At 38.5% G+C, this 14050-nt stretch overlaps 1 protein-coding gene across 2 annotated transcripts in view; it reads right to left on the bottom strand.

Moving 5' to 3' along the window:
* Positions 1–5287: 5287 nt before the first annotated feature.
* megf6.L (multiple EGF-like-domains 6 L homeolog) overlaps positions 5288–14050 on the bottom strand; it is a 283490-nt gene continuing 274727 nt past the window's right edge. For both annotated transcript variants that reach the window (XM_018226155.2, XM_018226156.2), the window contains 2 exons: positions 11325–11369; positions 5288–9002 (listed from right to left, as the gene is read on the bottom strand). In XM_018226155.2, the coding sequence (XP_018081644.1) occupies positions 8932–9002; positions 11325–11369 (116 nt within the window). In that variant the 3' untranslated portion in view covers positions 5288–8931. The remainder of the gene's footprint in view (positions 9003–11324; positions 11370–14050) is intronic.

The following is a 14050-nucleotide window of genomic DNA, read 5'->3' as shown; positions in this document are numbered from 1 at the left end:
GAGTTAAATTATATAATTGTGGAGAAACATACGCAGCTTCCTTAAACATGAAACAGTCAAAAATCTATTTTTTTTTTTTTTTTTTTAAATTTTTGTTGCAGGTTCTTTTTTTTTTTTCAACATAGAATTATAAATGACAAACCCATTCCCAAATAATTAGATCCTTTGTGTTGCATTTATTCATTCCTTTATGTCTACATCAAAAATTGCCCATCCAGCCTGGTGTAACAGCATGGCCTAAATCTCCCCAACAAAAAAATCCAAAAAAAACAAATGTCCAGCCCCTCTGTCCCTTGCACAGACTCTGCAATTCCCCTTGTCTGCATGGATTCACCCTTATATCTGTAATCCCTAAAGGGGTTGTTCACCTTTGAATGAGCTTTGAGTACAATGTAGAAAGTGATATTCGGAGACAATTTGCGATTGGTTTTTATTTTTTTTATTATTTTGAGTTATTTAGCTTTTTATTTAGCAGCTCTCCAGGTTGCAGTTTCAAAAATCTGATTGCAAGGGTCGAAATGACTTTGAATAAGAGACAGGATTATAAACAAGGGAGGTGCTGAATAGAAAAATGAGTAATACAAAGTAATAATACATGTGTAGCCTTACAGAGCTTTTTGAATTTTTTAGATAGTTTTTAGATGGGGTCAGTGACCCCCATTTGAAAGCTGGAAAGAGTCAGAAAAAGAAGGCAAATAATTAAAAAACGGTATAAAATAAATAATGAAGACCAATTGAAATGTTGCTTAGAATTAGTCATTCTGTAACCTACTTAAAGTTTATTAAAGGTGAACGACCATCACCGGAAAACACAGAGCTGTACCCAGACATCTGAGATTAGGACAATATGGAATCTGAATTATGGCACAATCATCTTCCAACGGCGTTTTGCCCATGAGAAATTGTGCTCCCCCATGGTGGGGCCCAAAAATATGTTTGCATTGATGCCTGTTCAAATGAGCAAATGTAAAACATTCCTTAAAGGGGTGGTTCACCTTCAAACAACTAGTTGTTTTCAGATAGATCACCAGAAATAACGACTTTTTCCAATTACTTTCTATTTTCAATGGGGCACATTTATCAAGGGTCGAATTTCGAGGGTTAATAAACCCTCGAATTTAAATCCTTCGAATATCGAATTTGAAGGATTTAGCACAAATCCATTGATCGAGCGATCAAAGTAAAAATCGTTCGATTGAACGATAAAATCCTTCGAATCTAACGAAGGATTTTTCTTCGATCGAAAAAATGTAAGAAAAGTGCTGGGGAAGGTCCCCATAGGCTAACATTGTACCTTGGTAGGTTTAAAGTGGCGAAGTAAGAAGTCAAAGTATTTTTTAAAGAGACAGTACTTAGACTATCGAATAGTCGAACAAATTTTTATTTGATCAAATTCGATCGAATTTGACCCATTCGATGGTCGAAGTACCCAAAAAAATACTTCGAACTTCGATTTTTTTTTTATCATTCGAATTCTTCACTCGAGGTTAGTAAATGTGCCCCTATGTGTCACCGTTTTTCTAATATTGAAGTGTAAAGTGTCATTTTTCACCTTCTGAAGCAGGTCTGAGAAGGAGGGGGTCGCCGACCCTGTAAACTGTTCTAAATGGATACATTATAGTTGATACATTTATTATCTTTGTTCCTGCTGAGCAGAATCTCTGGGTTTCATTACAGGCAGCTGTTAGAATTGATACAGTAGTTGCTAATATTACACAGATGCTGCTGAGAAATGTATCAACTAAATGTTGTAAAATTGTAACAGATCAGAGTCTGCACTTGAATTACTGAGCTGCCAGACTGAAACACCAGAGACACGAACATTCAACTTTAAACTTAGATTTTGGAAAAACAGTAAAGAAATAAATAATGGAAAGTAATTGAAAAAAGTCTTTATTTCTGGGCAACAATCTAAAAACAACTGAATTTAAAAAGTGTTTGGAAGCTGAACAACTTTTAACTGCATGAAATGTAGAAGGGGTTTTCCTGCGAAGTTGTTGTGCACTCTCTGTGCTGAAGTGTAATGGTTACATTCATATAGGCAAATGTAATAAAAGTCGATAAAGGAGAAAATATTCTCAATGCGCAAAGTTATGCCTCTGTGTGAACAAATTTGCCTTTGTGCAAATTTAATATATCTTTTGTGAACCCCGAAACTGTTTAGCGACCACTTCCGACAGTGGAAGAAGGTTTGCGAATTTTATAGTAGCGCCAGTGCGCAGTGAATGTAATAAAACTTCTTACTGTAAAGGTAATGTTTGCTCCAAAAGATTTCGACACCTTCAAGCGCTTCTTAAAAATGGGCAATGCGCAATTAAAATTCGCAATGTTTAAGGAAGAGTAGTACATTGCGAAATGAGACTTTTTATCCTTATTTGTGCCAATTGTTTTGCTCTTTGTGAATTTTATTACGTTTCCCCAATAATGTTCTATTGTTAGAGCATTTCATTAGTTCTGCTTCACCAACCAGTGTTGGACTGGACTCTCGGTGGGTTCAGGCCACATACCATTAATACTTTCTTTATACCATAAACCTGCATGTCACATGTATTAGTCTAGGTATGGGATCCAGAAACCTTTTATCCAGAAAGCTCCGAATTATGGGAAGGCTGTCTCCCAAAGACTCCATTTTAAAAAAAATAATTAAAGTTTTAAAAAAGTATTACCCTTTTCTCTGTAATAATAAAACCGTACTTGGTACTTGATCCAAACTAAGATATAATTAATCCTTATTTCAGGCAAAACCAGCCTATTGGGTTTTATTCATGTTTACATGATTTTTTAGTAGACTTAGGGGCAGATTTACCAAGTATCGAAGTGAATTCGAGGGAATTTTCGAAGTAAAAATAGTTCGAATATTCGACCATTCAATAATGTCTCTTTAAAAAAAACTTCGACTTCCAATACTTCCGCAAATTAAACCTGCCGAAGTGCTATGTTAGCCTATGGGGACCTTCCACAGCATTTTTCTAAGTTTTTGAAGTCGAAATAAAAATCGGTCGATCGTACGATTTTACTTCGACCGCAGAATAGCCAAAATTCGATGAAAAAAAGTTCGAATTCGATATTCGAATTTGAAGTATTTTAATTAGATGGTCGAATTTCGAAGTATTTTTAACTTTGAAATTTAACCCTCGATAAATCTGCCCCTTAAGGTACGAAGATCCAAATTACGAAAAGATCCCTTATCCAGAAAAGCCCAGGTCCCGAGCATTCTGGATAACATGTCCTTTGCCTGTATCTGTATCTAATTGTTATAAGTGGGCCCTCCCTGTATGAGCAGTTCTCTAGCAGGCCCTAGGCCATTCAGCCCATTACTGGGACAGACAGCCAAACTATAATCTTGTAGCATGGCACAGACTGTCTCACCTACAGCTAACTTTAAAGGGGAACTATTGTGAAAATGAAAGTTTAATATAAGCTTCCTCATACTGAATTAAGAAACTTTCTTGCAATCAATTAAAACCGTTTCTGAAATAAATAAGTTTATCTTCACTATTCCTCTCTCACCATCTCTTTCTCTTCATTCTGTCTTTATGCAGCAGTTGGGTGTCAGATAATCATTGACAGGTCCAATATATTGTATAGGAAGCCTTCCTTTCCTAGCAGATGAATTAGAGCTCACTCTAATAACTGATTCCAGTACAAACTAAATCTCTAACAAAATAACTGCCTTTTGCACAAATTCTGCATGTAGAGAGACATGATGCCTGGTGATTTTAATAGAGTGAGCTCTAATACATCTTCTAGGCAAAAGGAGCCCCCTTATAAGATATATTGGATCTAACTGTCAATGAATATCTGACACCCAACTCCTGCATGAAGACAGAATAAATAGAAACAGATGCTGAGAGAGGCATAGTGAACATAAACTTGATTATTTCAGAAACAGTAATATTAAATTTTCATTTTCGTGATAGTTCCTCTTTAAGTGCAAATGGAATTGTATAAGCACACAACCGTTTGGTTTCTTGGTTATTATCCTTTAATTCCTTACTATTGGATAATAAATTGATCTGAGCAGTGATTGAGAGACCAGTGATGTTTTGTACATCAAATATTTTTTTTAATAATATAGCATTCCAAATAATCCATTCCAAACAAGTGAAAAAGTATAAATTATGTAATACACATCATAGATACATACAGTACATAGATACAAACCATCTTGGTAACAATGAGTGACAGTTTAAATATACATCATTTTATACAAGAGAAACCATCTTTTACATATTGCCCCTAAATAAACGACTATTTATTAATTTTTTTATATAGTTTTGTCAGCATATCCGGCCTCCTATATTATAATGAGTATAAGGAACCTGTAGTAAAGCATTGTGTGAGTTCTAATGAGCACCATATATACTAAATGCCAGCACTGCTGCCCTCCACTGCCACCTTGTACAGGTATAGGATTGGTTATCCAGAAAGCTCCGAATTACGGAAAGGCCGTCTCCCATAGACTCAATTGTATCCAAATTTTAAAAAAATATTTCCTTTTTCTCTGTAATAATAAAACAGTAGCTTGTACTTGATCCCAACTAAGATATAATTAATCCTTATTGGAGGCAAAACCAGCCTATTGGGTTTATTTAAAGGGATACTGTCATGGGGAAAAAAAAATATTTTCAAAATGAATCAGTTAATAGTGCTGCTCCAGCAGAATTCTGCACTGAAATCCATTTCTCAAAAGAGCAAACAGATTTTTTTATATTCAATTTTAAAATCTGACATAGGGCTAGACATTTTGTCAATTTCCCAGCTGCCCCAAGTCATGTGACTTGTGCCTGCACTTTAGGAGAGAAATGTTTTCTGGCAGGCTGCTGTTTTTCCTTCTCAATGTAACTGAATGTGTCTCAGTGGGACATGGGTTTTTACTATTGAGTGTTGTTCTTAGATCTACCAAGCAGCTGTTATCTTGTGTTAGGGAGCTGCTATCTGGTTACCTTCCCATTGTTCTTTTGTTAGGCTGCTGGGGGAAAAAGGGAGGGGGGTGATATCACTCCAACTTGCAGTACAGCAGTAAAGAGTGATTGAAGTTTATCAGAGCACAAGTCACATGACTTGGGGCAGCTGGGAAATTGACAATATGTCTAGCCCCATGTCAGATTTCAAAATTGAATATAAAAAAATCTGTTTGGTCTTTTGAGAAATGGATTTCAGTGCAGAATTCTGCTGGAGCAGCACTATTAACTGATTCATTTTGAGAATTTTTTTTTCCATGACAGTATCCCTTTAATGTTTATGATGTTTATGATTTTCTAATTAAGGTATGAAGATCCAAATTATGGAAAGATCTGTTATCCAGAATGCCCCAGGTCCGGAGCATTCAGGATAACAGGTCCCATACCTGTAGTAGTTTTGCTGCCACATTTCTTTTACTGGACTTCTGGTCTAATGAATCATATGGCTTCATATTGACCAATCAGCTTGTGTTTGTTTAAAGAACTCGAAGTTGGGAAAGAGCCACTAGAATAGTGAGATTACGGGTTCAAGGCAGAACTGATGTCATTTAGTTTTAAATATTTTGGCTGGTTTAAGCCTGAAAAGTGATGACCCATTAATTAGGCCATTGCAAGAAAGAGAGTAATATAATATACATAAAGAAATGTATTTTCATCTGATATCAGCCTCATGGCCAAAATTCACCCCAAACATTGGGAGGAGGTATCCTGAACGGCCGGGGGCAAGGGTAGAACTACACTAATGTTTTCGGCGCGATACGACGCACTGTGACAAAAGCCATCGTCAAATCGAATGTGACGGAAATAAGGTAAGAGATAGAAATGTCGGATGAAGTCGCAGCGTTGATCCGAAGACAGCGTCTGCATCGTGTTGCGTCGCATCAATGCTGCGACACCATCCAACAATGCCATTACTTACCTTATTCCGTCGCATCCGATTTAATGCCGGCTTTTGTCGTAGCCCGTCAGATTGTGCCGAAAATGTTTGTGTAGTTCTACCCTTATATGTCCCCCCCAGCAGGTACTTAGGATGAGGCTCCAAGTGATGAAGTGCAATAAAGGCTGAAGCAGGCAATTACTGGATTTCATACAAGTAGACAACATGGGGCAGCGCTCAGGCAATCTGATCACTTCCAATACAGTAGAACGTAGAGAGATTTAATAGTACTTTAGCCAGAGTTTCCTTTATTGCAACATGGATGAGCTCTTGTGCAGTGAGATAAATGGGTATTTGCAGTTGAGTTCTCTGGACCACAATAAATTCATCCCTGGAGGGAAAGCACAGAGCTAGGGGCAGCCATCAGCAAAGGAAATGTCATTCTAATTAGCAATTAACGACCCAAGATAGAAAGGAATTCAGATTTTCATTCTAATGAATAAATTATAGGGAGAACGTCCACTCATCACTTCTGTTCAGTTTCAGATATGGAAAAAAAAATCCATAGCTAAAAATGAGTAACATCCCCAATGTGTGAAGGTTTATTGAATAACAGGTGGTTGAGGGTCAGAAAATTCCTCCCCGGTTGTCACATGCTGCTTACTGACTCACTATTCTGTGCAAAAAGTCATGGAATATTTATAATTGGAATAATTCTGTGTGGTTCCCCATACATCTTATTTAACGGCATCTGCATTTATATTATATTCCTCTACTCGCAGCTGAATCCATTGAAAGCAAGTGGATCTTTCAGGTTTTACTCATCGTTTGGCATTTACACTCCGTTACACAAGGCCTGTACACTCACACACACACACACTGGTTAAGCAAAAGACAGGTCTGCAACATTGAATTATGGGTAAAAAAACATGGCAAATACAATTCCATATGCAAATTACATAAAGATCGGTCCTTATTGTAGGCAGCTTTTTGGCCCTGCCTTGTTCAAGGCAACTGCTTATTTGTAATTAAAAGTAATAGCAAGGGGTAGTTAACCTTGAAATTAACCTTCAGTATGTTATAGAAAAGCCTATTCTTAACACGGATCGTCACTTTTTATCATTTATCGTTTTTGATTTGCTCTTCTACCTATTCCAGCTTTTAAATGGGGGTCACTGACCCCGGCAGCTAAAAAAATTATTGCTCTGTGAGACTACGTTATGAGTTCGTTTTTATTACTTAGCTTTCTGTTGAGTTCCTCTGCTATTCATCTGCCAGTCTCTCATTTTAACCACTGCCTGGTTGGTAGTGTATATTGGATCCTAGCAACCAGAAAAGCAGCTGTAAAATCTAGTTCCAAAGCATTTCACAAAAGCAAAAATATAAAAAAAAAATGTTAAAAACTGTCTATATCATACACAAAGTTAATGTATAGGCGATCTACAAAGTCATGTGAAATAGGCCTGGTCATGTGTTTACATAGACAAGTAGTCACTATTATGAGATATGGTGTTAGTCCAGTTCATTGGTATGATGAATTGGAGTAGGGGTCCCCATAAAAAGTATAATTATCACTCCCCACATTTAGTGGCCCGTGTGCACTGCCCTGAGCCCTCCGCACGGGGACCGGACAGACCAAAATTTTTAATGGAGCCGGCACTACGAATAAGGGCACTCTTCCACCAGGCTGTTCAAACAAGTAGAAAAGATTTATAGTGTCCATAGCCTTACGTGTTTCATGTTACAAAGACTTATATAGGCTCTAAACGCGTACGGCTATGGACACAACAAATCTTTTCTACTTGTTTGAACAACCTGGTGGAAGAGTGCCTTTATTCTGAGCGCCTGCTCCATTGAAAATTTTGGTTATTCCAGTTCATGTCAATAATTCAGGAATGAACTTCCTTTGTGTACAATATTGTCACCGCAGCAGTGATGTCACTGTTTGTTTACTGGGCTTCAATGACAATGTTTGGACATCAAGAAGCTCCTTCAGAGCTTGGCATGTATGAGTATGAGACATTGTGTATGTTACATAGATATCTCATATGCTCACCAGACACGTGTGACCTTTTGGCTGTGGCTTCAAAAGTTCTTCATTCTTCTAAATATTGCAACATAAATAGATATTTCAGCTATTCCCCTGATCAGACAAACAGATGGAAACCATCGGACTGCAAATGGAACCAGGAATTAAGAAGCACAAGTTGGTAACATTACACCGGCGTAACAGTAGGACATAGTTACCACTGAGGAGAACCTGTGCCCGGACATCTTTTGGGTCTACAATGGCCGCTGGATATTCTTGTGTCTTACCCATCATTGAATGTTATGACTAAAAACCCATTGATTGACTTATCCATACAGAAAAATATCAAACACAGTAGTATTTAAGTACTAACTGCCCCAAGGTTTATACAGAGGAAGTGCAGGAGAAGCCCAGCAGTTCTCCAGAACTTATTCCATGTAGTGGGCCGATTCCCAAGGGCCTGTTAATACTGTAATGATTACATTATACAAAGAATATAAGGAACTCATTGAAGGACGAGGCCTTAATATATTGGAAGGCTGCACCTGGCCTGTGGGTGCTGTTATTGCCAGCCCACTAATATATGGAGAATGGTTTCCAATCAGCTTGATGTTAGCAATTTACCAAAGTACGTCCCTTTTATATGGCTTTTGCAATGGAAGGCTGTTCTGTTAGCACTTACTCCTTCTCATTCTCAGTAGTTGGATATTTCTGTGCATGGATCTTTTCAGATTGAGACAAGAAGACTAGAAGGAAGTAACAATGAGACCACTGCTGTGCTTCTTGACTATGTTCAGTAAAAATCAGGTGGAACAGAAAGCATTTCATGTTGGGTGTGGTGCAGGTGTTTCCTCTTGGCATTTCAGTTCTAGGTGCAGAAGCCATTGATTGGTGGTGGCTGATGGAATCTCGCGTGCATCTCCATGTTGCTTTTATTCAAGTCATTATTTAGAAATCCATACAAAGTTTGTTTGGCACCTTTACAACAGTGCACAGTACATTTTGCATTAACGGCATGTTGTAATTCAATAGCGTTATGGAATAAACATATTCCAGGCTTTTTATGGCCTTTGCTTGCTGGTATTTATCAGATATCGAGCTGAGGATCCGGACTGTGTTTGAGACTTTGCATCTGGAAAACAAGTTCATTTATTTAATGCGCATGCTCATTTGTGTAATAATATACTGCTCCTAAACAGAATTTACAGAAGTAGTAAAGACATTTGTGGGAAAAATATTACATGTTGACCTTGTGATCTGGATTCTGTCTTGGCACTGGAAGATTCTTAGGGCAATAGTACAGCAGAACAGAAAAGGTAGTGGGGAAATAATACAGTTACTAACAAAATGCAAAAGTAAATACAGTTTAACAGAAGAAAGATGAGCAGTAGGAATTGTAAATGACATCCTAGCTGATTGCACACAACTGCCACCTTGCAGTAGAACAGAGACGGTCTTCCCTTGGGTCCAGTCAACAGGAAAAGAGCACCTTGATCATGTGAATAGTCTGCATATTATTCCAGATATGGCCACTTTTAAAAGTGCAGTCACTATAGACACAAATCTCTGTGTGTCTTGTCAAAGCTAGATTTGGGTGTGATTGGCTAGATTGGATGTGGCTGTCCACCATACTGTTCCACATCTGAAGCTAACACAGGGAATATAGGCCATTACAAAAGTGTGCGTGCTTAGATAGTTTCAAGGCCTGTCACATCTTATCAGTCAGTAGTTCTACACACAAACCACTCTGGTTTGAGGCACATTTGTAAGGATAACGGTGACCAATCTGATCTGACATGCAACAACTGGCACTGTTTTCTTAGTAGTACCAGTTGTTTTATGTCAAGGAAGCATTAAGGGAAATTTGCATGCATGTCTCACTGAGAGCTTTACTAAACCCTGCCACATGCCTGGCTTCCTTTCATTTTTTATAGGATAAACACATAAGAGAATGCAGAAAACAGCATGGCAGGATACCATGTTATTCCTTTAAAGGAAAACTATACCCCCCAAAATGAATACTTAAGCAACAGATAGTTTATATCAAATTGAATGATATATTAAAGAATCTTACCAAACTGGAATATATATTTACATAAATATTACCCTTTTACATCTCTTGCCTTGAGCCACCATTTCGTGACTCTATCTGTGCTGCCTCAGAGATCACCTGACCAGAAATACTACAACACTAACTGTAACAGGAAGAAGTGAGGAAGCAAAAGGCAGAACTCTGTCTGTTAATTGGCTCATGTGACCTTACATGTGGTCTGTATGTGTACACAGTGAATCTTACGATCTCAGGGGGCGGCCCTTATTTTTTAAAATGGCAATTTTCTATTTATGATTATTACCCAATGGCACATACTACTAAAAAAGTATATTATTATGATAATGGTTCATTTACATGAAGCAGGGTTTTACACATGAGCTGTTTTACTCAGTATCTTTTAATAGAGACCTACATTGTTTGGGGGGTATAGTTTTCCTTTAATTAGGCTGCATGAAGATTCGCCTAAGAAACAGGAATTGCGAAAGTCATGGTGAAAAATGTAGAAGTCAAGGAAGGACCAGTCAATGGAAGAGATCTTTCTGTGTATGGACAGAACTTTTTGTAGTAGGACTTCTCCCAAAATGTGGGACAATTTAGTAATAGAGGCATAGTTTAGTCTGGCATACTTGACATGTAGTTATGCATTCTCCCCATGTACAATGTGTTACAAAAAGCTTGGAGGTAAGAGTCTTAATACTTGACACTGATTGTGTTGACCAGCAGAGGCACACTTCCTTTATGACAATGACACATGGAGCTTTTTGTTGCCTGTGGTTTTTTCGTGGCTACGTACTTTAAGTCTAGAATATTCTCTGCCATAGGCAATACTGAGAACTATCTCTGCTACAAACACTCAAATCACATAATTGTATGCAACGGTATTTTTGACAATTCTCAGTATTTTCTATGGCCTCGAAGGGAAAATTCACCCCACTTTTTGACATGAGTTCATTCAGTTGAGGATATGTTATAAAGGTGCATAAACACTATCTGAATTTCCAAAAAGAAATATAAATGTATTTTTTTTTTTACACAGACCAACCTGGTTCAACATTTGAAATCTATCTAGCTCCTTATCTAGCTCCCACCAGTTCCATATCTCCAATAGGTTTACAGTGATGGATTTGGGGAGTTAAAGTCCATCTGCTTATCATAGTCCCTCTGCTTTCTCTGCATTACCTGTGAGCCTAAGGTGAGAGTGGACCTGGCCTAGTCAACAGAGAGAAACTGTCATTATTTCTTTTCAATCTGTGGAATCAGGTATGTCTGTGTGAAAAAAAAATTATATCTTTTCATAGCTTGGTGTTTATACATAACCCAAACTCAATGAGTTGATGTCAGATAGGGCCAGTATATAACAAAGAATTTCTAAATAAAGAGCAAGCAGGAGTTTATACTTACATAGTAATGTCTGGAACAGAGTCGACATAAGCTGGGGTGGCCCACCTTCAATGAGAGAAAGGTAATAAAATCAGTATGCCACTGTTCTATCAGGTCTCTGATGAAGTACATAGTTACGAAACGCGTCAGACCATGAGCTAGCATTTCTTTTTAATCTGATATAAATCAATAAGGGTTGATCTTTTTGACTTTAGACTGCGCTGCAACGTCTTGGATGTGTATTGTGAAAACGTCTCCCTTAGCGACAGACTCGGGGCGGCAGCACCCGGGTCACCCCGTGGAGAGGGTAAGCCGATCCTTATATTTATCTATGAGTGCAAATAACCGTTGGAAATAACGTGTAAAGGATTGTGTAATAAGCGCAGGGCTCGGGGCAGGTGCACCCGAGCCAATTACTACCAACGGTGAGCGGCCTTTAACCACTACAAATCTATATATTATAGAGGATCAAGCGGACAAAAATTACTTATACTGGTCTGAACCTCAAAATTGGTTTTGGAATATTTTTGGAATGCCACTGTCCTATAACTGACACAATTTGAGCTAAATCAAATTCAAATTAGAATGCATGACCACAAAGACCATAAAGGGGCTTTAAACCAAAAAGAAAATGTTACTTAGTAATTGAATGTAATGGGTAGAAAGTTATATATATAAATATAACTACTATTGAAAGCCGCATCTGCCTATCCTTTTCTATTCTTTGCCCTTGTCGCTCTGACTTTTAAACAGTGTAGTTGAAGCCAGCTGATTAACAGATCCTTGAAGAAGCATACTGTCATTGTCTGACTTCTGCTACATTGTTTCCAAAGACAGAACCGTAGCCCACTAACAGTGTTTGTAGCTGTTGATGTACACTGTTAACCATTTTCTTTAGGCTACAGCAACACTCCTGTACCTGCACCCAGAGCCACTGCGTTGACTGAGATTTAGCCAGTTATGGCCATAGCCATAGAATAGCAGATTCCATGTTAAACACAAAAAAGTACTTAAATGGGGTGGTTCACCTTCAACTTAACTTTTAGTATGTTACAGAATGTCTAATTCTAAGCAACTTTTCAATTGGGCTTAATTTTTTTCATTTTTTCATAGTTTTTTTCATTATTTGCCTTCTTCTACTTCTGACTCTTTCTAGCTTTCAAATGGGGGTCACTGACTCAGTCTAAAAAATGAATGCTCTGTAAGGTGACACATTTTTGTTATTGCCACTTTTTATTACTCAGTTTTCTCTTCAGACCCTCGCCTATTTATATTCCAGTCTCTCATTCAAATCAATGCATGGTTATAAGGGTAATTTGAACCCTAGCAACCAGATGGCTGAAACTACAAACTGAAGAGCTGCTGAATAAAAAGCTAAATAACTCAAAAATCACAAATAATAAAAAATGAAAACCAATTGCAAATTGTCTCAGAATATCACTCTCTACATCATACTAAAAGTTAACTCAAAAGTGAGCAAACCCTTTACAAATACCTACATCATGCATTTGTATTTTCCAAATGAGGCCTGCTAGTCAATAAGGGAACACCAATTCCTTACTGGTATTATTCATAACAAGTATTATAAAGTGCCAACATATTCCACAGCAATGTACAATAAATGGGTGTAAAGCAGATAACAGAAGTGTAGGGATACAGAGGTGTAATTCCCCTCTGTTCCTGAAAATCTGAACCACATGGTGGGACATCCCCTGTTTGTTCAGCTGCAGGGTCTCCTAGGGTCTTGGGAAGGGCTCAGCCTTGTCCATGTGCAGCATGCTAGCAGATACCGGAGGATGTCACAAGATGTAGCTGCTGCACCACTTTCCTATTTATAGGAGATACCATGTGCTCATGTGTGGATTTGCTGATTTTACTTCAGAGTGGGAGTAAGAATCTGGCCACCAAGATGTAAAGGCAGGAGGCCTCTGAGGCTTGGGTGCGGCAGCCCCAAGCTTGGGAGCTAGACCAGGAGGGTCTGAAACTCCTGATTTCCAAATCTGGATTTTTAGTGTGAGCACATTATGGAGAGCTGTAGTTCTGCAGAGGAGGAATTCTGCATGCTCGTGCTATAGACAGCATTGGGAGCTGTTTGTGAGGAGTAAAGGGGGTTATCGTGCTCGCGCTAGGAGCTGGGAGCAATACCCTGAAAATTTAAAGCAAGTTGTGTGCTCGGCTAGGAGAACCTGGAGCTTCTAAGGATTTCATTGCTGTGGATGCCTGTTCCAGCTTGGGAGGAGCCTACCCATCTGAGTGAATCCCTCAGGTGAGTTGTGCCTGAGGGAGGGCAGAAAAAGAATAAGGATCCAGCGTATCTCCTGTTTGTAAAAACAGACTGTTTGTATGCCTGGCACGTGGGAGCCAATATCTTGTCCAATCGGAAAGGTATTTGGGGCAGGTAGCGCTACCTGGGGACAAATGTGCTCTTTGGGGAAAAGGGACTTAGACTCTTTGTACCAGGCAAAGTCCCGCAACTCCTTTGGCAGACAGAGGGCCAGGACTGGACTTGCATACATTCCAAGGGTAGTGGGTCAATTAATATGTAAATGTATTTTACTTTGCCTTTCTCTTACATAAAGCTATTTGTTACACAGTACGTTGTGCGTTTGAAAGTTTTCCTAATGGGCCCACTAGCATGTGTATTCCCGGATCCCATTAGGTGGAGGCACTGCCGAGAGAGGTAATTCCCAGTACCCTTTCACTTAGCAAAGGGGACTCAGGACCTGCATTGGTAAGGAAAAATGTGA

This window comes from Xenopus laevis, chromosome 7L (genome assembly GCF_017654675.1).
Source record: "Xenopus laevis strain J_2021 chromosome 7L, Xenopus_laevis_v10.1, whole genome shotgun sequence".
Lineage (NCBI taxonomy): Eukaryota > Metazoa > Chordata > Amphibia > Anura > Pipidae > Xenopus > Xenopus laevis.
Note: the sequence above shows the minus strand (reverse complement) of the source record. Positions and strands in the feature narration are given on the sequence as shown.